The sequence below is a fragment of the Ursus arctos genome, unplaced genomic scaffold, assembly GCF_023065955.2.
Source record: "Ursus arctos isolate Adak ecotype North America unplaced genomic scaffold, UrsArc2.0 scaffold_21, whole genome shotgun sequence".
In the NCBI taxonomy this organism is placed as follows: Eukaryota; Metazoa; Chordata; class Mammalia; order Carnivora; family Ursidae; genus Ursus; species Ursus arctos.
Genome location: NW_026622886.1, coordinates 4,782,156 through 4,805,532, shown reverse-complemented (window position 1 = coordinate 4,805,532; position 23,377 = coordinate 4,782,156). Strand labels below are relative to the sequence as shown.

General features: G+C 57.1%; 2 protein-coding genes across 6 annotated transcripts; one reads left to right on the top strand and one right to left on the bottom strand.

The window, feature by feature from the left end:
• Positions 1 to 2,141: 2,141 nt before the first annotated feature.
• TST (thiosulfate sulfurtransferase) lies at positions 2,142 to 14,774 on the bottom strand. Its single transcript, XM_026499673.4, has 3 exons — positions 14,671 to 14,774; positions 13,357 to 13,972; positions 2,142 to 2,603 (listed from the first exon to the last, which is right to left on the bottom strand). The coding sequence occupies exons 1-3, from the start codon at positions 14,764 to 14,766 to the stop codon at positions 2,305 to 2,307; spliced, it is 1,011 nt and encodes a 336-aa protein (XP_026355458.1). The 5' UTR covers positions 14,767 to 14,774; the 3' UTR covers positions 2,142 to 2,304.
• A 191-nt stretch (positions 14,775 to 14,965) lies between these two features.
• MPST (mercaptopyruvate sulfurtransferase) lies at positions 14,966 to 22,535 on the top strand. 5 transcript variants are annotated; one of them, XM_044384431.3, is made up of 4 exons: positions 15,052 to 15,141; positions 17,945 to 18,045; positions 18,558 to 19,185; positions 21,967 to 22,535. In XM_044384431.3, the coding sequence occupies exons 3-4, from the start codon at positions 18,591 to 18,593 to the stop codon at positions 22,263 to 22,265; spliced, it is 894 nt and encodes a 297-aa protein (XP_044240366.1). In that variant the 5' UTR covers positions 15,052 to 15,141; positions 17,945 to 18,045; positions 18,558 to 18,590; the 3' UTR covers positions 22,266 to 22,535. The 5 variants fall into 5 exon arrangements, with proteins under 5 accessions (XP_048073968.1, XP_026355455.1, XP_044240366.1 ...); XM_048218011.2 differs by lacking the exons at positions 15,052 to 15,141; positions 17,945 to 18,045 and adding an exon at positions 14,966 to 15,044; XM_026499670.4 differs by lacking the exon at positions 17,945 to 18,045 and having other exon boundaries at positions 15,041 to 15,141.
• The last annotated feature ends 842 nt before the right edge of the window (positions 22,536 to 23,377 follow it).

Here is a 23,377-nt window from a genome sequence, read left to right as displayed (position 1 = left end):
AGCAGGGGTGGGGGTCTAGGAGCGGCCTCCTCACGCCAGCCTTCCGGGGGCTCTGACACTCGGGGCCCCTGAGTCTGGGCCTGCCACTGAAGAGAAGAGTGACTTTGGCCGAGGTCTTTGGCTGAGCTTTCCTCTGTATGTGAAACAGACACAGCTCACCGCCAAGGGTAGGACTGAGGATTGAGGGGCACCTGGGTGGTGCAGTCGTTAAGCATCTGCCTTCGGCTCAGGGCGTGATCCCAGAGTTCTGGGATCGAGCCCTGCATCGGGCTCCCTGCTCCACTGGGAAGCCTCCTTCTTCCTCTCCCACTCCCCCTGCTCGTGTTCCCTCTCTCACTGGCTATCTCTCTCTCTCTGTCAAATAAATAAATAAAATCTTAAAAAAAAAAAAAAAGAGACTGAGGATTGAGCAAAGTCACTTTCGAGAAGGGCCTGGAGCACGGCTTGCCACAGACAGATGTCGCCTGTACCTCACAGCTAACCCTGTAAGTGGCTCATCAGCAAGGCCTTCAAAGGACACCAGACTCGCATCCCTTCAGCCACCTCCGCCCCCCGCCCCGGCCCCCCATCCGGACCACCGCCACCTCTTGCCTCCTCACTGGTCTCCTGGGATTGCTCTCACGCCCTTATGATCTGTTGCTGAGTGAGTCTTCCCGCAAACTTAGCAGCTTCACGTTCCCTCGGCAGTTGCTGTGGGCCAAGGGTCTGGGCGTGGCTTAGCAAATTCTCTGGCCACTCGAGGCTCACGCAGGTGTGACAAGGACAGCATGGAGGCAGGAGGAGTCAGCCCTAGCCTCTTCCACGCAGACCCCACAGGTCTTCAGCCTGACCCAGCCCAACACCCAGTCTCATCAGCATTTACTGAGCACCTGCCCCCCCACCCCGAACGCCAGGCTAGGGGCTGGGGCACGTCATGGGCGGACTTGGTCCCTGGTCCTTGGGGGCCCTGTCTTTGGCCAGGAAGGCTGCTCAGTGGAAGCTGGGAACCCCCATTAGGTGAGGACAGGGCTCAGCTTGCAGCCTGTGAGGGGAAAACAGCCTTCCCGAGGTGCTGCCCGGACATTGGACAACAGGACAACCTTCCTTGCCCCCAGGTCTGGACATAGACAAGGGCCCAAGCTTAGGATTCCCATCTCAAACTCCAGCTTTGTCTTTCCCAGGACACCTAGTAAAAGAACCAGTTCGAGCTGAGCCCATGGAAAGTTCGTGCCTTCCGCCCTAACCGCCTGATGAGTAATAGGCGCCCCGTTTGTCTCTCCTGCTCACGTGTGACCTGGGACAGAGGGCTGCCCTCCCCTGGCTCATCCCATGTCTGGGATCTGTTAAGTAATAAATCTTATGACTTAGCTTCCTTTGTGTGGGTGTATTAAAACCGCGTCTTCCCTCAAAAGAAACCCGGGGTTTTCACTTCTCCAAGTTGGAGCTCAGACGCTGAGGGGGCTACCAACTGCCCCTGTGGGGGTGGCTGGTGCCCCCTCATTCAGCAAGTCATAACCTGCTGATTCTTAATTCAGTACACCAGCAATGGGTCCCCCAATACACGGCCCCAAAGGGGGGCTCAGAAAGCCTGTTTCTAGGAAACTCATCATCCAGCTACGTGGGTCCAGGCTTCTATCGTAGCTTCACACTGCCAGCGCTCTGGAACCTTCTCCCCGGGGCTGAGGCTGCTTCTCCAGCCCCTCTTTGTGTGCTCCCCGGAGGGTCGCATTCTGGGCCAGGAAGGACACCCCAGGTGGAGGCCACCTTCCTTGGGCCCGCTTCTGAGCATCGCCTCTTCTGAGAGGTCCCAGGACCTGTGCTGGGTGACATTGCGTTGGAACGCCGGATGCCCCTACCCCGTTCCCCGCACCCGGAGGGCTGAGTCTACAGCAGGAGGGGTTGGCCCCTGGCTAGCCTTGGTTTTGCTTCTCCCCGGCTTCCCCGTCCCCCTTCCAGTAGGTCCCAGTATGCTGTACCTGACATGGGACGACAGGTGGCTTCCTTTGCCAAAACGAAATAATGGAGTGACATCCTCAGTGTGGCCTCCCCAGCGAGGGGAGGGCTGCTCCGGAAGTTCCTGGCCTTGGCGGGTTCTAAGGAACATGAAGGAGCTGGGCAGATGGGGCAAGGGTGAAACCCAGGGAGAGGCAGGCAAACACAGCTACTCAGAAAAGGCAATTTATTCCAGTGTTTGGGTGGAAAGGAGGGCTCTACATAGCAATTCTAACACCTGGTCAGTCTCCTTTGCTGAAGAGGTATGCGCTGTTTGCCGGGCTGCGGTCGCTAAACAGATGGGAGCTGCCAGCCAGCCAGGAGGCCCGCCACTCAGGCCTTCTCGCGCTTCCACTGGGACACACGGGTCTCCGGGGGTGCCCGGCGGAACCACTCGGACCAGGAGCCATCGTACACGGCCACATCCGGCTTGCCGCAGAGGTAGGCGGCCAGGGCGATGTGGCAGGCGGTGACTCCCTTCCGGCACGTGGCAATGAGGGGCTGCGTTAGGTTCACCTTCTTGGCCTCGAACATAGCACGCAGCTCCTCTGGGCTCTTCTCGAAGCCGTCCTCGGTCAAGAAGTCCATGAACGGCATGTTGACTGAGCCTCGGATGTGGCCCGGGTCCAGTCCTGGGCGCAGCAGAGGACAAAGGGAAGGACAGGTTCAGGAGCGGCATTGGGGGGTGGGAACAGGTGGGGCCGTGGCCATAAGGATAGGGAGCTTCACAAACAAAAGTAACACCTTTGCCCTTCTCAGAGCTCAGTTTACTCCTGGCCCAACTTACACTAACGCCGGAGACACAAGACAAAGGGCCTCCCCTCCCCCAAAACCTGCCTTGAAGTAGGGATGCCCCAAATCCTACCTGCTTGAGAGGACAGGGCTGAGTCTAGGCTCTGTCATTTACTGGCCTTTTTACTAACAGCTACCTTGGGCAAATGCTTCACTTCTCTGAATCAGTTTTCTCATCTGTAAAATGGGCTCAATGGTACATACCCATTTCATAGGGTTATTGAGAAGCAAATGCTTCGTGCCGGGCCAATTGCTTAGACCACAGCGGTGGACACGGTCCAGGCTCTCAGGGAGATTACAGTCTAGCAAGGAAGACAGATGCTAAACGGATAACCACGTGATTCATAAAATATAATATAAATATAAATTCATAAAATATAATGTCCATTTTACAGATGTATACACCGAGGCTTGGCAGCACGAAATGGCTCACCTAAGGCCACACACAGAGGCAAAGGCAGACCCAGGATTACCCCGAGTCCCCTGATGTTCCTGTGAAGCACAGTTGTGGAAAGAGCATGTGACCTCGTGCTAGACAAGTTCGAATCCCACTCTGCCACTTACCAGAAGGGTGACCTTAAGCAAGTCACGTCGCCTCTCCGAGCCTGTCTCCCCAGGGGTAAAATGGGAATGAGAGTATTTATGGGTTCTGGGGTGTTGTAAGGACCAAAGCACCAGCTGCTGCCCCTGGCCCATCCACCCTCAGATGCTGATGCTCCCACGCCTTCACCACCCACCCCTCCCTGCAGGCCCTTCCTAGCAACATTGAGAGGCTTGGATAGAAGTATAATGAGGGCCTGCGCCGGCTCCGAGGTCCATTCTGGAACGGTCTCCCCTCTCAATGAGGTCCCTCTGCCAGATCTGGTTTCAGAATAGCCAGCAAGGGGGGGCAAAGGGGTCTCGGCCAAGGCCAGAGCTGGGGGTGCCCACAGGGCCAAGGCCTTGGTCCCGCCCTCTGCATGCCAAAGGTCGCTCCTCTCTTCCTGAAGCACCCCAAGCCCTGGCAGACTGGATGCTGGGAGTGGGGCCCAAGACAGACTTAGGCATCTCTTTGGCCTCCCCTTCCTACAAAATTCCCCACCTCCCCTGACACCTGGACCATGGGACATGGCAGGACCAGGGTGGGCAGCAGTGGGAGGGAGAGGACCGGACCAAGGCACACACTGGGGTAGGGTGCAGCCAGGAGGCCCTGCATCCCTGAGCCCCAGTCTCCTCATCTGTGAAATGGGGACATAACCCCACCTACCTCACAGGCTTGTGGAGAAGATTAGCTATATAGCAGGTGGAAGCCCCCAGTGACCCTGGGCACATAATAGATACACAATCATGTCAGTAACCTCCCATTCCCCGCACCCTGAAGCCAAAGAGGCTTGCAAATTTCACGGACATGAGCCCAGAGTTCCTTTGAATAGGTGTCCTAACAGAAATTCCAGTGATATCTTCCTGCTGTCATTTTGTCTTTTTGGTCTGGAAATTTTAATCTGAGACAGGATGTGCACTGACCCTACCGATGAGGAACAATAGATCCGTCGGCTTCGAAGGCGTCCTTTGCCAAGACACCCAACTTAAAAATCTTTCGGCATCCAGGCAGTAGGCTGAATTTAAGTGCATTTAAAAGTGCAAGTGTTTGTTAGGTTCTGAATGCTGTTTTGTTTCTTTCCTCCCATCCCCGATGGAAACAGCTTCCCTGCTTTCTTCTGGCTACATAAAAGGCAGCTCTTCTGAGTAAAGAAGTTGGGGGCTTTCTGTGATGCGGGCTTTCCCGAAACTGGGCCAGCCTCAGGAGGTGGGGGTCCTCCTCCCACCTCTGCCAGCGAGGGCTCGGGGCCTGTCCCAGGAATTTCAATGAGCAGGCACTGACCGCCCGTGTGTGTGTGACAAGGGCCCGGATGAACCGAGCCCAGAGAACCTTGGAGAACAGCCAAGGGAAGGAAAGGCACATGTGCCCAGAAGCAGGGGTTCCTGCTGCTTCCCCCCCAACCCAAGTCCAACCTCCACTGCAGACTGGAGGCTTTCCATCGCCCAGCAGGTGGGCCACCGTGCTCAGACCTGTGGCCCCAGGCGCCCGACGGTGGGATAGGTCAAGAGCTTGCCCTCCCCGAATGCTCACAAAGCCAGATTGTCCTCCTGGCTCTGATGGGGAGCCCAGGCTCAGAGAGGTGAGGAAACTCGCCTCAGGACACACAGGTAGGTGAAGTCAGGTCTGCCCGATCCTAAAACCTGTGTTCTTGGACTAGCCTGAGCCTTTCTGGAAAAGGGAACTGAGGCAGGGGAATGGATAAGATAACCCCTCATGTTCCTCAATTGCTCAGAGGCCTGGGACTTCACGCTCCAGCTTGGGCCAAGAAGATGCCAGTGATGGGGGGGGGGGGGAGGTCAGCGAGAGGATGCGACCTCCAGTGGACCCATGAGCTGGACTGGGGCAACTGGAGGCTCCTCCTGCCCTCCCTGTCCTTGGAATGTGCATTCTGCTCACCTTCCCCGCTCCCAGACGCTGTCCCAAGGACGTGGCCTTGAGTGATGTGGTGTTGCGACCAGCTGGACAGTGTGTATGGGACTGAACCCAGTTAAGGCCTCTGTATGAACTTGAGAGATCTGGCAGGTGGGTGTGGAAACCTTCTCATCGTGCGGCCGGCCAAGACGAGCCTTGTAAGTAAGTTCCTTGCTTATCAAACCTGCCACCTACCAATCTGGAGTGGCCTGCCCCTTTCTTCGGCTTCTCCCTGCGCTCTGCCTCTGGGGCTGGTTTCAGATTACCCCAGGGGAGGCTCCAGAGGAGGCTGGGAATGAAAAATTGGCCAGCAGGTCAGCCAGGGCCTTGGGAAAGAGGCATCCGTGTCGGAAATCCTACGTCGGCCAGTGACCTCTGTGCAGGGAGGGGTGGCCTGTATGTGAGGTGCTTGTGGACCTCTGCGTGAGTCTAGGGATGCCCCGAAAACTCCAGCTGCTTTACCGCGCTTGTTTGAGGAACGGTGCACTGGCCTCTACTGTGGGCAGCTCAGCTGGAGACTGGTGCCCAGCTAGAGGCTCAAAGTCAAGTTGGAAAGTTGGAAGAAGAGCTGAGGTTAGGGAAGGATGTGCAGGTTTCCACTACACCGTTGGCTTCGAGGCTGGCAGCCAAGGCAGGACAGCAGAAGTCAGCTGGAGACCTTAGCGCACCGTCCCCCATTTTTTTTGCAAGGCAAGGAAGGCACAAGTTGCTGTGGATTAAGACACAGGAGCTTGTGACAAAGGCTGATTAGGGCGCTGAGAGGTGGATGGCCGGGCAAGTGACCAGAATGCAGAGGAAGACGTTGTGGTCGAGGGGGAAACGGAGATGCCGCATGCCTTCCCACCCCTAATACAAAGGGAAATTTTCAATAGCAATCACCCCCAAACCTAGGGGAAAACTAAATCCAACGTTGCAAATCTTATGTCTTTGAAAAATGTAAACACCCCAGGAGATAACCAAAACAGTACTCACAGAGACTGTAGGAAAACATCTGGGGGTTGGGGAGGGCGGGTACAGACCCTTCTAGAAGTTCCCTTGCCCAAAGCCTAGCCCAGTCTCCCTAAGATTATTCCTTGAGGGCTAAGTTATGGGGTCTCTGTCTGTATGTTTACATATGTCTATGGATATATGTTAGATATACATGTTTTTCTACCTCCTGAAGGTATTACCAGAATTAATCTGTAAAGGAGCTCTATTTAATTAGCTTAAAAATAAGTTCATAAAGTGAACTTACGTAAAACTGAAATTTAATTTTCTCTCATCTGCTGTAAAGGATAAAGTTTTCTTGGACAATTGGTCTGTTCTTGATGGGATCGTGAAAGGCTTCTCTTTGCCTTTTAGGTAACCTACCTAGAAAACAAAGACTCAGGGGCGCCTGGGTAGCGCAGTCGTTAAAGCGTCTGCCTTCGGCTCAGGGCGTGATCCCGGTGTACCGGGATCGGGATCGAGTCCCACATCGGGCTCCTCCGCTGGGAGCCTGCTTCTTCCCCTCCCACTCCCCCTGCTGTGTTCCCTCTCTCGCTGGCTGTCTCTCTGTCACATAAATAAATAAAATCTTTAAAAAAAAAAAAAAAAAGAAAGAAAACAAAGACTCTGTGTTTTATCAAAGTAAATTCCTATATTTCATGAGGTCTTTACCAAGTCTTTGATTACTTAAGAAAATGGACTCTTCTCTATTAAAAGAGCTAAGTTGTTTTTGTTTTGTTTTGTTTTTTTTCAACTATGCAGTTTCTCTATTTGCCTTTGGAGCCTTAAATTGTCATCTTGGCTAAATGGATAACTGAATGTGGTTTCACAGTGATCCGTGATCCTACACGAGCCTGTATTTTAAAACCTTTTGATATTTTTGACAAACTACCCCCAAATCAAATTCTAAATGAAGCTTTATTGACCTTGAACTAACTTAGAGATTTTTCCGGACAGGCTGGAAAGATTTGTTTTTTCTCCTCGTAGAAGAGAAATTAAACGAATCAGACATTTCATATGTTAAATTAAACGGAAGATCGTCAAGTAGAAACTGAGGCTCATCTTCCCTTAGGAACTATTTATATGGAAGTTATTAAGAGTGTTCCAGAAAGTATATAAAATTCCTAAAAATCTGTTATGTCCTGGTATCATGTTACCAATCATAATCTTGGTTTTATCACAAAAATAACCGCATTCCCTTGTCAATTGCATTAGAATGAATTCTCATCGGAGCTATTGTTTTACTCTGATGCTTTTGCAAAAGCATTTCCTGCAAAGGGGTCTCCTCTTTAGGGAGATTCCTGGGCAAGATGGACAAATAGAGGTTTCTGAGAACTAAGATCATACCACTGACCTGAGTAAGAACTAATTGCATGGAATGGTAGCCCGAGGACTGCCCCTACTCTCCTTCCTCACATCAGTAAAATGTGCCTATCACATTGACCCTATAATATTAATGTGTGAAAACTTTAATCTGCTTCAGGACATGCTGCAGGCTTTGCTGGAAGAATGGTGGTGAACTTGCAGAAAATTCAAGGCCCAGGCACCATAATAAAGTTTTGGGGAATCGCTTGGTTGGGTAAGACACACGTCTTCCTAGACGTTGTGGCTGGTAAGATACAAGTCCGCCCAACACGTAAGAAGGCGGAAGAGATACCAGCCTTTGTAGGGATTGTAGGGTTTTTGAGGGCTTATTTCCTGAGGCACAGTGCTGTTGTCCCTTATGCCGCCTGGTAAAGAAAGGGTGACTGGGGATCAGAGCAGCAAGTTGCCTTTGAGAAGGTAAAATTACTAATGAAATGTTGAATCTCCGGGCATCTCCCAAGCAGGGCTCCCATTTGAGTCAATGAATCTGGGACTCTAGAAGATTTGGGTCAGGCACTGTGGCAGAGACATCAGGAGAGAGTACCCCAAAGATTTTGGTTCCAGCTCTGGCAGGGGGCAAAACCTCTATGTACCCCCAGAGAGCACCGGTTCCTAGCGGTGTCCACAGCGCCCCTCCAGATGGAGACGCTCAGGGAGGAAGGAACCCCAGCAGCCAGTGGGCTGAACGCATAGTCACTCCTTAGCCCTGGTCTTTAACCGGATTAACCCTATTGTTTGGGCAATGGGAAGCTGAGGGGTGGATGACCATGAGTGGGCCCTTTTGGGGTCAGGACTGATTACGGAATATTGGGCTTGCCTGCAAGAGCCTGAGGCAGTCCCCACTTTTCCATATCCCAGCTCATGGGGCACTGACTCCCACCCCCTGGCAGTCAGGAGGCCAATGCCCTAGCCCGGTACAGCCCCTAGCTCTTCTGTGCATATAGCAGACTGGATGCACAGAAAGAGAGGCCACCACTGCGCCCGGGTGGGTCAGCATATTGCCAAGGATGCTGGCTTGCCCCTGAAATGGAGCGGCGTGGTTGATGCAGTAGCAGCTTGTCCCGTGCGTTGTAAACGACACGCAAGGCAACTGACCAAGGAGCCTGGGGCCATTCACCAGAGTTCCCAACTGGTGACAGATTGGCGAACTGGTTATGTTGCCCCCTCCCCGTTAGTGAAGGTTTTTCCTATGCCTGGTTTGTGTGCACACCCCATCTGGCCTAACCCCAGCCCTCCCTGGTCACTACAGACCAGGCTGCCACCCTGAGGGGATGAGAGAAACGGAATACGGTGTTTAGATACCCTCGCCGACTAGACAATGATTGGGGGTCCTACTGCGAAACTGGGCAAAAGAACAGGACCTAGAATGGAGGTCCCTTCTCTCTTATCACCCGCCAGCAGTAGGGTTGATAAAAAGGGAAAATGAATATTAAAGCAGCAGATTAAATTAGTCCCAGGTAAAACCACCTTGGCTGGATCACTAAAGCCCTGGCCTGGGCTTCTATACGCTTGGATGATCAACCAGTAGGGCCTGTTGCCCCCTATCCCAGACTGGGGACCCTGGCCGAGACACCCAACACCGTAAAGGTGTGGAAGTGGGGGGAGAGAACCATTGTCCTGCTCCGTGCCGATCAACGTGTTATGGCTGAGAACACTAAGCCCATCGCACGTGGGCAAGGTGGCATCTACTGGAATCTGCAGCAAGATGTCCCACCAGGAGGGGTGAGTGACTTCGCCTGCCTGGGTGAGAGGGAACTGCTCCCTCTGCGCTGGGATCTCATGGTCCTGCTCTAAGGCAGACCTGCTAAAGTGCATTATACCTGGAACAGAACACGCGCCCTTGGACGAGGGGAAGAGGTGGGGGTCCTGGGCTGCCACATCGTGCTTCCAGTCCATCTCCTCTCTCCCAACAGCACTGCCTCCCCTAGCCAACACACACGGGGTGCACAACCAGGTAGAGGTCCTGAAGCAGCCAACCTCCCTCTCCTGGAGGCCAGGTGGGCCCGTTCTGATTCTTGCTGGTACCATCATTTGGCTGCTTTGTCCCCTCCGTCGGCCCGGAAGGATGTCCCAGCACACACGGAAGCCCTTAACTAAATTCACCCAGCAAGCCTTGAATGATAGCCAACAAAACCTGTCCTTACTGAGCACCAGAAGATCTTCAATGAGAAAAGCTGTCCTCCAAAACAGGGTGGCCTTAGACATCATCGCTGCATTGCAAGGAGACACCTGGGCCACGATCCAAACAGAATGCTGTGTGTTCCTATCTGATGAGTCTCTTATGTCACCTTTACTGAGTCACATGAGAATACCAGTGAAGGAAGGTCCTGAATGACCTGACTCCCAGGCTAGGGGACTTAATAAATAAATGGTTCGGATCACGGGGCTCTTGATGGCAAATGTTATCACTGATATGGGGAATCGTTGTCTTATTCTGTATTTTCTTTTATATGTGCCAGTACTGTTGCTATGGAGTCTGCCGCCTGTGGAGCCAGAGAGCCACCAAAGGAGCCACCACCATGCTCGTGAAACCCCTTGCTGACCGCTCAGGGCACAATGCAGAAGAGAGAGCCGATATGAGGGATAGAGAGTTGGGGGAAGTCATGGAGAGGACATAACCACCAGTTGACCCATGAGCTGGACTGGGGCAACTGGAGGCTCCTCTCGCCCTCCCCTGTCCTTGGAATGTGCATTCTGCTTGCCTTCCCCGCTCCCAGACACTGCCCCAAGGACGTGGCCTTGAGAGAGCGATGTGGTGTTGCGACCAACTGGGACTGAACCCAGTGAAGGCCTCTGGATTAGATTTCAAGGTCTGGCAGGCGGGTGGGGAAATCTCATCTTGCGGCCGGCCACCCCACACTAGCCTAGTAAGTTGCCTTATTAAACCTGCCACCAACTGACCCGGGGTGGCCTGCTCTTTCTTGGGTCTTTCCCTGCCCTCTGCATCTGGCGGCGGGTTTCAGATTACCCCTGGAAGCTCCCAGCTCCTGAGGAGGCCGTGAACTCTCACCATTCAGGGGGATGAGTTAACATCTCTCAGGCCACTGCTACGTGTGGGTTTTCCAGGCCAGGATTAAACCTGTTCGGCTTTTTCTTGCTTTCCTCCTACAGACAAAGCAATCCTTTGCAGGCTGCCCCAGTGGGCCGCTCCAATCCTGGCCCCTGGGAGGCAGCTCAGCACTCTTCCTGCCCCCAGCCCACACCAGCCCCCAGCCCCGGGGAGGGAGAGACACAGGCAAGGGGCCGCAGGATCCCAGGAAGCAACACGGCACTGTGGAGCTGTGACCTTTCCCCTCCGAGGCCCTGTGTTTGCTTACACAGCAGTGGCCTTGGGAAACAGCCCCGCTTTGAGGCCTGCTGACTGGGGTCAAACCTTGGCCACTCCGCCTCCTTAGACAACCCTCTTCTCCCTTCTCCCACCTGCAAAGTGGGATCAGCCGTAACCCCCACCTTCCACCCCACACAGGGCTGCTGTGGGTGTCAAGGAGAGAACACGCATAAAACATTCTGCGGATAAAAGTGCCCATTAGGGAGTCGGTCTTCTCCCTCTTCACCCTCACTGCCCTCAAGGCCGGAGGAAAAGAGAAGAGGATTTATAGAGACACTGGCGGGGTCCCCTGCCACCTCCTTGGCTGGCTTCCGCAGCGCTCTGTAAGGTAGCACGTTCCTTTCATGAAGGAGGGAAGGGCTCACCAGAGACTGCACAGGGTGGGGCGCAAGCTCAGCTCTGCCTGACTCTCCCTTTGTGCCCCTTGCAAACAGGACCAAAGGCACCGGGGCGGGGGGGGGGGGGGGGGGGCGGGGCACAAAGCCGGGGCCCGGGGACCACCTGTTGGGAGTCCAAGGCCCACTCCCGGCTCCTCCACTAGGACGTTCCTTCCAGCGTCTGCCATCCACACCACCCCTGGGTGGTACATCCGGACCGCTGAGCCCACCCCAAGCTGGGGACCATGAAGTCAGCGAGCCCCATGCGCCTTTGTGCCGCCAAAACGTGTTGTACGGGAGGCCAGCCAAGCCTTTTAGGGAATGAGGGAAGGAAGCGCCACGCCCATGCTTTCTAGATGGCCCAGCCCTTTATAGGGCTCTTTACCTTTCTCAAAATACCCTTCCAGCTACTGCTGCAGTTAAATAAGCACACAGCCAGGTGGGCAAGGCTGGCGTTCCTCTTCTTGTTTTATAAGGGAACCCAGAGAGGCCAAGAAATTGCATTGAGGTCCTGCCACAAAGGAGGGGCTGACCTCATAGGAGGGAGGATCCATGCTCCTGGGGATCTGGAGGAGGGGAGCAGGGAGCAGGGAGATGGGGAGGGACCCCTCTCTGAGCCTCAGTGCCCTCATCCTAAAACGGGAGTGAGGAGATGGGATCTGACATCTCTTCGCTTATTTGCAGCTTGCTCATGGCAAGCAAGCCCCAAGAGGCAGCTAGGGAAACAATTCTACCATTCCTCCCCCAAGTGGCAGCGAAAGTCCCAAGTAGAGAAGGCATCTTGGACCACGGCCAGGAAGGGGCTGCAGGAGGTCCGTGATTCAGAGACTTCTGAATCTTCGACTCCAGACCTCCAGAGAACAAGGTGGGCAGGAAAAACATGGGTCCTGGAGAGAGCCATGGCTCTGCCACTCACTAGCCACAGGGCCTTGACCTGCCCCTTCCTCTGTGTGCCTCAGTCTCCCCTCTGTCTGACAAGGTGACTTTCAGGACCTCCAGCTCTAAGAGTGTCCAAAACAGGTTCACAGAGTGCTCTCCCTCAGAGGCACAGAAAGGAAGAGCCATTTTTCAACAAGTTAGGAAAAATGTGCCACAGAACTCAGGCTCTGTAGACCCCCCACCCCCAGGACAGAGCCCAGAGCCAGGGGCTGTCGGCCACTCTGAGGGCTCAGGCCAGCCTGGAGAGGCCCCCAAATAAGGGAGGTCCCGGCCACCCAAGGTGCCCAGGCAGGCAACCCAGCCAGGGTGATGGAGAGACTTCTAAGGTTCTCTGTTAGGAGGTTCTAGAACTCAGCACTTCCTCTCCTGAGACTCCCCCCACCTCCAGCAATGTGGAACCCTCCTAGCCTCCCCTCTGTCTGCAGGAGAGGACGAGCCACCTCCCTGCGGACTCCTGGTTTAGAGCACTGATTTGAAACTAGTCAGCGCCGGGTTAAATCTCAACTCTGCCACTTAACTGAGCAAATAACTTAATGGCCTCGCATCTTCGTTTCCTCCTAAGATGGGGATGTTAAGCCTTCCTAGATGAGACAATGCAGTGTTGAGTGTGTAGTCTGAAATGGCAGCTGCTTTTACAGCTCTGCAAGCAGGCTGCAGCTGTTCGGAAAGGTCAGGGGGGCCAGGGAGCTGGAAGGAGGGACGGGGTGCTGCGGGCAGGGCTTTGTTGATGTCTGTGTAGGTTTCGGGGGAACTAGCGGGGCCCTGGGAAGCTAGGTGTCCTTGAGAGCCTCCGTACAGAGATGTGTGTTGGGCTCGTGGACACACCTTTGGGCATGTCGGGGAGTTGTGCCTGGGCATGGATGTGGGTAAAGATGTCACCAGTCCCCTCTGCTGATGCCACCTCATCGGATGCTAGGTCGCTGGTTAGCAGGCGGCTATGGGAACGCCTATATAGGTCCTCGGGCATCGGAGCTGAAAAGGCTATTAGCTTTGGCTCTGTTCTCTCATTTCCCAGATCCAGACCGGGACCTACCTACGGGGGGACGTGAGGGCACCACACATCCTTATTCTCCATCATTCCATGGGGCATCACTCCCCAGGGGCCACCCGCCCCCCAGGACACCTACCTACTGCATCTGGCTCTGGCTCAGTGCCCAGGTACCGTCCTTGGGACCGTGAATCCACCAGCTGGAACCTCTTAGACTCCAGGTTCTCCAGCACCTGCTCGTAGGTCTTGAGCAGGGAGCGGTCCAGGGTGGCTTTGAAGACCGCCGGCTCTGGGCGTGAGGGCTCCGATGTCACCGGGTGGCCCTCCTTCAGCCAGTTCCTGAAGCCGCCATTGAGCACTGACACGGTGCGGTGGCCAAACACACGGAACATCCACCAGACCCGGGGCGCATAGAAGCAGCCCAGGTTGTCACCGTCATACACCACCACGTGCGTCTGGTTGCTGATGCCCAGGCGGCCCACGTAGTCGGCGAAGTGGGCCTCGCTGGGCAGCATCATCTCGTAGGGCGACGCCGCGTTCCGACACTCCTCTATATCAAAGAAGGAGGCGCCGGGCACATGACGTTCTAGGTACTCCTTGCGGGCCTCGCGGGTGCCTGGCGAGTACCAGGACGCGTCCAGCACCCGGAGCCCAGGCCCCAGCTTGCCAGCCCGAACCGACTCCGCCAGCCACTTGGTGGAGACCAGCGCCCGGTACAGCACCTGATGAACCATGGTTTCAGCTCTGCGCATCACCTGGCGCGGGTGGAAACCGGGAAAGAGAGCGGCATGAGGTCTGCGTGTGTCGTGGGGCGGGGATCGGGGAGGAGCTTTTTCCCACCGCACTCCCCCAGGGGGGCGTGTTCGCCGCAGCCCAGCAACCCCGCGGCGCCGGGGGCAGGCTGTAGGAAAGGTTTGCCCATTCCCCAAGGAAAGGCCGTTCCGCCCCTCCCTGGGCCCCCCCCTCCCGACCGCGCAGAAGGGGGCGGGGCGAGAGCCTCCGAGGGCCCCAGAAGGGGGAGCCGGCGGGGAGGGCGCCCGGCCCCGGGAGCTACAGTACTAGTCCTCGGGATACTGCCAGAAAAGAGCGGAGAAAAGATGCCCAGCACGGGGGAGCGGGGGGGACCTGTTGAGCTTAGGACTCCCTTGGCTGGGAGGGTAGGGGAGTGGGCGCCTGGGGGAGGAGTCGCTGGGGCCCGCACAGGCCCTCGCCCGCGCCTCTGGCGAGCCCGCCGGCGGCCAATCTCGGCAGCCAGGGAGGGCTCGCCCGCCTCCAGAACGCCCGCGCCCAGGCCCCGGCTCGGTGCCCTCTGCCCCTGCTGGGTCCGAGGTTCCCCGGGCACCCTGCCCCGCTCTCGCCAGGGGGACCCTCCCCTGGATCGCAGGGGCCAGACCGGCGGCCCAATCCCGAGCGGCCCGGGTGCCTGGCAGCCAACCCACCCAGCCGCACTCACTCGCCCTCGCCGCCGCCCTGGCGCTCGCCCCCGACCGCTGGAGAAGTTGGCCGGTTCAAACCCCGAGTCCACACCTCCCGGGCGGGCCCGCACCATCGCGCTGCCGCCGGAGGGGGGTACGGCGCGCCGCCCCGCCGCGCCCCCGCCCCGAGCCTCCCCGCCGCGCCCGCCCTCTGCCGCCCCCCGGCGCCTCGCGCCCTTCGGACCCCGGGGACCCTCCAGGGGGGCGCGGGGCGGCGCGGGGGCGGCGCGGGGCGGGGCGCGGCGGCGCGGGTGTCCCCCTGGCCGGGCGAGTGGAAGGCGCGGGCAGCGGCGGCTCCAAGTGGCCGCGGCGGTGGGCTGTGCCGGAGTCTCCTCCCTTTGGCCGGCCGCAGGTTGGTGGCGGGAGGAGGGGACGGCTACGGGCGCGGGGAGGGGGCACCCTGCGCCGGGGCCATGACCGATCCCGGAAGCCCGGAGCCCGAGACCCGGGTAACTGCTGCGGCATCGCGCTCGCCTTTCTTTAGGGGGAGGTCAATCGATGGGGTGAGCGGCGCGGGACTCCTCCGCGGGGTCTGTGCGGAGTAGGGGGCTGCAGTCTAGAAGGGAAGGCGCGCCCGTGGGTTCGCCCTAAGCATGGCCTTCCGCAGCCGCTTGGGGCGGCCTGCACCGTGGCCTCGGCGTGAGCGGCGGGCGGGGAGCTGGGGGTGGGGTGGGGTCACCTGGTGCCACCCGACAGGGTAAAAGGGAGGGGGGAGGACTAATAAAGCCCCACAGAGAGGCCGGGGAGGCAAGGCCGAGTGACCCAGAGGCTCCAAGAGAAGAAAGTGGCAAAGAACTTGCTGGAGTGAAATGAAACTAGCATGGGCCAAGGCCTGCTGGGTGAGCACTTTGCTCCTAGGGTTTTACTGACTTCTCACAGCAACCCTGCGGAGTAGGCCAGAAACTTAGTTAAAGACTAGAGAGACAGGCCTAGCGAGTTACTCCGGGGGCTCTCAGTGGGTTTGAGACCCCTGGGTTGTTAATCTCAGATCTGAAGGCCACGTGGCCTGCCTGCTGCCTCTGTTTACCTCGCTCACCCCCAGAGCTTCATACTTTAAAAAAAAAATTGCCTTTGATGTTAATTAACCTTTTAATTGTAAGTCTGTATAATTTCATTTCTTAACAATGGCTGTGTTTCACAACCTCTTCACATCATTCCTGAAAGTGGAACAACTCGTTCCTCCAAGCTGTGGGCCACCCCTGCTCCTGCTCAGCTTTTTGCATACGTACGGAATGCTTTTCTCGTCCCCCTTTTAAAAATTCTTTTTACTCTGAAATAATTATATTCTCATAGGAAGCTGGAAAAGGCATATTTTGACAAGCATTTCCCTGGAGAATCTTCTGAACTTTGTGCTTTGCCCTGAAGTGCAGAGGGGGTACTGGGAAGGAGTAGGCTGGGGCAAGTCCTTGTGGCTTGCCCAGTGTGACTGGAGCCCAGTCCTTCCAGGGCCCACCCCAGGCGGCAGCCTGGGGCCCGCATTTCCCCTAGTGTAGTTGTGTACGCTCCTGAGATGGGCCTGGGGCTGTCCCATGTGACCTGGAGTCCTTCACTCCCAGAGCACCCGCACCTGCAGTGGGCCAGACCTGGCCAGTACCCAAGGGCCCAGTCTGCACCCCTCAGTGACACACAGCCTGCTCCCGACCCTCCTCTGCCTCCTTCAGTCCTATGTGACAACTGCCAATCCCGAGAGGGCAGGGTGGGGCAGGATGACCTCGGACCTCTGAAGTCCCACCCAATCCTGAAATTCTAAGATTCTGGATGTGTTGCTGTTGCTCAGAGTCGGTCACCTGTGAGTAACTTCTCAGAAATAATGGGATTTTTATTAAGCCGTTTTTAATGATTATTAAAACCAGCCAATGCAGTGCCTTATGATGGCCCCTCGACATTCATTATGTAATCTCCACTGTAAGAGCTGAAGGTTGGACGCCCCAATATAAGAAGTGAAGATGGCCAGGGAGCCCACCATGCCTGCCCTCAGACAGCTAGTTAGGGAGCAGAGTGATTCACATTGACTTGAGGCCAGAGCTCGGACTCACAATCCGGGGTTCTTTCTACTCTAAATGGATCCTCGGGGGAAAAAAACACCAGGAGCCCCAAGAATAGTGGGGGGTGGGGCAGGAGCCACTGTGGTTCACAAGTGGGTTCCTCATGAAGGCACCTGCAGCAACCCCAACATTATCCAGTGTGGTGTAACCCACAGATACTGGAATCACCCCTTAGCCAAAGCCCCCTTGGCAAAGTCAAGCTGTAGTTTCCTGGATCCCTGAAAAGGTCCTCCAGGAAGACTTCCCACCTCTTCTGCTCTGACTCTGGGCTGAGGTAGTGGTCCCTCCGTGTTCACACTTAACTCCAGACTTTCTCAATTATGCTGTCCTTTGAGTAGGCCTGTGGCCTGTCTTTACCCCCAGAGCCTGGCAAAACCAAGAGTTTCTCCGTGTTCAGCACAGGGCCTGGCCATGTGGGTAGAGTGACTTCCTAAAAGCCAGACTGCGATGAGTCTGGGAGAGGCCAGGGCACAAGGTGTCACACTGTGGACTCATTAGGCCCTGGTCATCACTGAGCCCCAGCTGGGGAAGAAGGCCAGCCTCAGAGCTGAACTCCGGCTGCAGATCTCGAGGCTGCCCCTGATCAGTTGTGTGAGCAAAGGCAAGGCACTCACATCTCTAGTTACCTCGTGCAGAAAACGGGCGTCCTCGCAGGCCCACTAGAAAAGGCCGTGGCGCTTAGCCTGTGGCCTGGCCCACAAAGCGCCTGTTCTCTACCCACCCCTTCCCCTCCATGGCAGGATTGGTATGGATGCCGCGTATGGATGGTAAGGCTGTGCCCTGCTTAAGGGTTGGGAAAGGGGGTGACCTGCAGCTCACACTCCACTCACCCAGTCATGTGCCGTGGCGGAAGAGGCACCTTTCTCTGACCTGCACGAAGTCCTCTAATGGACCAGGGGCTGTTTGTACAGGGGCTCAGCATGTTCAGAGCCTCCTGACCCTGGAAGGCTGTGACCTGGCATGTCATGGGCTGGTGTACTCCCAGCTGCTGGCCCACAGGGGAGCGGGGGGGGGAGGGGGGGAGGCACGGTCACAGTTGCAGCTGCTGCATGAAGGTTCAGAGACAAAGTTCAGGCTCAAGGGGCAAAATCTGCCTTTGCTGGGCCCCTGGAGCCTGCACAGTGTTCGCCCGAGAGCGTCTGGATTCCGGGGTCAGACTGCCCAGCCGCTGACCTTGGCCAACTCAGTGCACTTGTATGACCCCCAGGGTCGCCCTCTGTGAAACAGTGAGAATATTACCAACCTTCTTGAGGCCGCCTGTTCTACAAATAATTGAGAGCCTACTACTGTGTCCTGCAGTATTCTAAGGTATTGTGAGATTAAATGACTCACAGCAAGGAGTCAGTAAATCCCAGCTTCTATTCCCATGAGGCTGCTTATATAAACGTTTGATGAATGACTGAGCGAATGAATTCCACCAGGGACCTGGGTGGGTGGCAAGTGGAGCAGAGCTACATCTTGGGGAGGCGCTGAAACTTGGCCCCTATCTGCTGGCCGGCTTGAGCCCGGTCCCTACCGCCTCCCCACCCCACCCCCCAGCCAGCAGCGGTGAAGGGCCTGCGGGGCCCTCTCCAAGGGTCAGGGTCAATCCGTTGCTCTGTGCTGTGTATATGTCCTGGCGGGGGGAGGGGAAGGGAGGCCCTGGTGACCGAAGTCTGCACCTGGGTTGCCACAGCTGCTTTTCTGTGCTCTCTGGACTCTGCCCTCTCCGGGGCTCCACCGCCCCTGCGGGCTAGAGCCAGGCCCAGCGGTGCAGGAGGTTCCCGCCACCCGGCCTGCCGCTTCCTCGATTCCCTCCTGACATCCTCCCTGTCGCCCAGGCCTGCAGCCCCAGTGTCGCCACCGCCGCCAGCATGGCCCCACAGCAGCTCTTCCGCGCGCTCGTGTCGGCGCAGTGGGTGGCCGAGGCACTGCGCGTCCCGCGCGCGGGACAGCCCCTGCAACTGCTCGACGCCTCCTGGTACCTGCCCAAGCTGGGCCGCGACGCGCGCCGCGAGTTCGAGGAGCGCCACATCCCCGGCGCCGCCTTCTTTGACATCGACCAGTGCAGCGACCGCACGTCGCCCTACGACCACATGCTGCCCAGCGCCGCGCACTTCGCGGAGTACGCGGGCCGCCTGGGCGTGGGCGCCGCCACCCACGTGGTGGTCTACGACGCCAGCGACCAGGGCCTCTACTCGGCCCCGCGCGTCTGGTGGATGTTCCGCGCCTTTGGCCACCGGGCGGTGTCACTGCTCGATGGCGGCCTCCGCCACTGGCTGCGCCTAGGCCTCCCGCTGAGCTCGGGCAAAAGCCGCCCGGAGCCTGCCGAGTTCCGCGCGGCGCTCGACCCCGCCTTCATCAAGACGTACGAGGACATCAAGGAGAACCTCGAATCCCGGCGCTTCCAGGTGGTGGACGCCCGCGCCGCCGGCCGGTTCCGAGGCACCGAGCCCGAGCCCCGAGACGGTAACAAACATGCGCAAAGGGGCGGGCGGTCAGCTGGGGCGTGGGCGCAGGTGCGCGGCTGAGCTCTGCCTCGTCCCTGCCTTTAAAGGACACCGCGTGGGGTGGGGGCCTGAGATTTGGGTTCTAGTTGCCTCCCTCCCTCCCTAAGCTCACTGGCTTTATTCCTGAAGAGTGGACAGTAATACTTGCCCCACCCCCACCCGTGCTCGGGGCAGTGACTACCCCAAACTCATTGGGAACCCAGGGCGCCCTGTATAAGGGGAGAAGCCAAACAGCCCCACCCCGATTCTATGGATGTAGGGGAGTCTCTGCAGAATTGGAGGGGTGGCAAGGTCAGGAAGCAGCCCAGCGGGGATTTGAGGCAGTCCATTTAACGGCAGTGCGCAACGAGTCATTACCCAGCCTTTTCTCTTCGTGCCTTCTTGGGGGGGGAGGGGGATGCAAGGAACTTGCCACTTCCTCTGGGAGTCTGTCCCTAAGTGGCATCCCCCATGCCCCTAAGTCAGGGTTGGGGCTTCTCTTCTGGGCTTACAGAGCAGCGTGAGCTATCCTGTCCTAGCACTGTTTTGGATGGCCCGAGGGCAAGGACCACGCATGCGCCCAGTGCATCCTGAAGACTCACCCAATGGCAACGAGAGATTTGGGGAATTGAGAAGGACCCTGCCACCTGGAACCACGCGGGGCGGTGTTGACGTGAGGTCAAACCAAAGGAAACCGCTGATAGCCAAACATTTCTGAGCTTACCTAGATGGCAGTTTTCTGCGGTTCAACTTGATAAGGACGCCACCTTGAACCCCTGAAGTCCTTCAGCTCAGCCCTTGGCGGGGGGACGGGGAGCAACAGAGTGCAGAGAGCCACTTGACAGCTCACCTAATTTAATCTCTGAACTGCAGCTTCTGCACTGTGTGAAATCAGAGCAGAAACAGAGCCTACGGGACGCAGTGAGGGTCAAATGTCAAATGAGAACAAAAGCACGAACCGCTCAGCTCCGCGTTTGCACAGGGACGGTGCACTAAGAAATGGGAGGTGATGGAGCTAACGTGTGCTTCTGTGGCTGTAGCTCTTCACAGAGGTGCTTGAGGCTACCTCAGTCCTACTTGCTCCTCCGTAAAGTGGGCTCACCCGTACAGTGGGCGATGCTGGGACACACCTAGCAGGCTTGTTGGGGAGGTGGACTGAGCCAGCGCACGCAAAGGCTCATTCTAGTTAAGTGGTGGCTATCACCTCATTGTCATCGTTCCCACTGCACGGCCTGAGACCCGGACAAGTGTGCCCCTCAGTGAGAGGCCACATCGGTTGGGCAGGAGAAGGGGAAGCATGCTTTGCTTGGTGGGGGTTCAAGGCACAGGGACAGCCCTGCTCGGACAGTGGCCAACCTGGGTTGAGAGCGTGCTCTTGCTCCTTGCTGCGGGTTGGTCTCTATGTGATGTGTCCCAGTGAGCCGTTGCTGCACCTGCGTGTGGGTGCAGGGGGCACTCACCTCCCCATGGACTCGGAGCACGGTCTCTACGCTAAGTCCTGGCAATAGCTACCGATATGGGTCAGCGGCTCTCTGGAGGAGTGGGACCCTGTTGTAGGGGGAAACCGAGGCAGAAGCCACTAATCTAGAACCCCACCCTAGCATCTGAATGGCTGAGATTTTCTTCATCATAGGCTGTGAGGGTTGATTCTGTCCCAAATCTCGGTCCTTGGCATGAAAATGGGAATATTAGTGCCACCGGCCTCATAGGGGATGGTGAAAGCAAAGTGATTAGGGTTAAGGGGTGACCGTCTTCAGGAACAGCTCTCTAGCTTTGCCCAGGTGCTTCGTGCTATGATCAAAGTGATCTTTTGAAAATCAAAGTCGGGGTTCCCCTTGCAGTCAGGTCAGAGCTCTACATCTTAATCCAGGCGGCTCCCCTTGGGCCTCACGCTCCCCCACTTTTGCCAAGTGACCTTTAACCCCTCTAAACCCCACGTGATTTCCTGCCTCCTCCGATTCCCCCCCCTTCCCTAATCTGGGGTGCTCTTAGCCCCCACCACCCAGATCTCTCTACATGACAGATCCCCTACTCACCCTCAGCGCCTTCTCAGAGAAGCTTCCCTGCCGCCCCCCCTCCCCCCCCCCCCGGCCTGGTGGTTAGCAGCACCAGCTCTGGGGCCTCTCTGACTTGGGCAACTGAGTCTGTGTGCCTCAGTCTCCTCATCTGTGTAAAGGGGAGAATGATCATTTCTGTCCCATAGAGTTTGGGGGAGGATTAAAGGAGAAGATACAGCAGAAGGGCTCAGAATAGTGCCTGGCACAAAATAAGAGCTCGGTATTGTCAAGGATTATTATTACTGTTAATATCTTTTATAATGTGTCCCATGACATCCCATAGGGCCTTTGTAACACCCGTCATCCTTGCAATGGCTCAGTGATGCCTGTCCACCCTGCCCGATCGGTTCCTTTACTGCAAGTGCAAGGAGTCCTCGCCAGGCAGAGGGCTGGTTTGTCTTTGTTGCCCCCAGGGCGCATAGGTGATCAGGAAGCCAGGGGCAGAGTGAGACTCTGGTGGAGTCCGAGTCTTAGGTCCCAATCCCAGCCAGCAATTTGCTAGATTTGGGGCCTTGCGCAGTACGGACCCTCAGCATGCCCGTCTGTAAAATAGGAATGCCTGTATGTAGCGCCTGGGGTGCCTGGCTGTGAGGACTACGTGGGGTAGTTCAGCGCCGTGGCTGCCTGGGAGGCTGTCATACTTCAGGGGCCATTATCTCATACGCCCTTGTACTTGTCCCCTCCTTCCTGCCCTCCTGCTGCAGGCATCGAACCCGGCCACATCCCCGGCACGGTGAACATCCCCTTCACGGACTTCCTGACCAAGGAGGGCCTGGAGAAGAGCCCCGAGGAGATCCACCGTCTGTTCCAGGACAAGAAGGTGGACTTGTCCCAGCCACTGGTGGCCACGTGTGGCTCCGGCGTCACAGCCTGCCATGTGGCACTGGGGGCCTACCTGTGTGGGAAGCCCGACGTGGCCATCTACGACGGCTCCTGGGTGGAGTGGTACATGCGTGCCCAGCCAGAGGAAGTCATCTCCGAGGGCCGGGGGAAGACCCACTGAGGCTGGGCAGGACACAGGGAGCTGTGCCCGGCCTGGTTGTTCTGACTCTGCTTTGACCGAGTGCGTGTGTCTTCCTGTGAGTCGGGTGGTGCACAGGGGGACATCCCGGAGGCCAGGAGTTCCGTTGCTTGTGAGCTTCCAGTGGAGACAGGAGAGAAGGTGGTGATGGGCACAGGGGAAGGCAGCTGCCCCACACGCCGAGCTGGGGCCCTACCTCCCTTCTCTTTCACTGTTGAGGAAATAAAACAGCCATGTGCTAAATCTTTCTAATTGGGGGGCTGCCTGGTCTTCCTGAGGAGCTGCTGCTCCCGGCAAAGGGAGCTCCGTGGAGCCTGAGGGTCGTGGGGATCCCGTCCCTGACTTCTGAGCAGGGCAAGAGCCCCAGAGCCCTTCCAATCTTGTGACCAGAGTGCCCCCAGCAAACTGTCCTCCACCCCATAATGCTGGGGGCCTCGCTTCTGGCTTCCTGGCTATTTAAGAGCAATCTTGCTGTGATACGTGTGGAGTGCCACCCAGAGGCCCACCCAGGGCAACAGGGCATCTCAGGTCAAGGCAGAGATGGGTCTAAACCGGTGGGAGGCTGTACCACACGGAGGATGCCTGTCCCAGCCCAGCCAGGATGTTCAAGAGAGGGGTTAAGTTCAGCCAGATGGGAGTTCAGCCACTCTGGGATCCCACACTTGGAGGCTCGCCTCTGGAGCTACCAGGGGGTGGGGGGACCCAGAGGCTTTGATCTTTTCTGCTCAAGGAACACCTCTGCCCCCAGGCTTCCCGAGGGTAGAGGCTCTGTCCTCTTCCCTCTGCATTTGTCCTTTGGGCAGAGATGAACATGAGAAAGCCCCAGATGGCCCCTGCCTGAAGTTGGGTCACACCTCCCCATCTCCAAGCCCCCAAGGCACCCCTCAGTAGCGAAGAGGCAACATCGGTTGGTATTGGGGAGAACCCTAGAAGAACAAAACCAGAGTGGACGGTGACTTACCCAGGGGATTTATCGCAGAGCTGGACCAGACCCAGGTTTCCTGACTCTGAATTTACTCTTCTTTGTACCTGCGACCCCCATCACATGTCCTCTGATGCTGAGTCACCTCCCACGTTCACAGCCTGGAGGGGGC

Coding starts and splice junctions, on each gene's coding strand:
- TST (XM_026499673.4), bottom strand. CDS start 14,766: ATGGTGCGGGCCCGCCCGGGAGGTGTGGACTCGGGGTTTGAACCGGCC. Junction 13,973..14,670: donor CAGGGCGGCGGCGAGGGCGA/GTGAGTGCGGCT, acceptor CACCCGCGCCAG/GTGATGCGCAGAGCTGAAAC. Junction 2,604..13,356: donor GCCAGAGCCAGATGCAGTAG/GTAGGTGTCCTG, acceptor TGCTGCGCCCAG/GACTGGACCCGGGCCACATC.
- MPST (XM_026499669.4), top strand. CDS start 15,106: ATGACCGATCCCGGAAGCCCGGAGCCCGAGACCCGGGTAACTGCTGCG. Junction 15,196..18,557: donor GGGGGAGGTCAATCGATGGG/GTGAGCGGCGCG, acceptor CCTGTCGCCCAG/GCCTGCAGCCCCAGTGTCGC. Junction 19,186..21,966: donor CGAGCCCGAGCCCCGAGACG/GTAACAAACATG, acceptor CTCCTGCTGCAG/GCATCGAACCCGGCCACATC.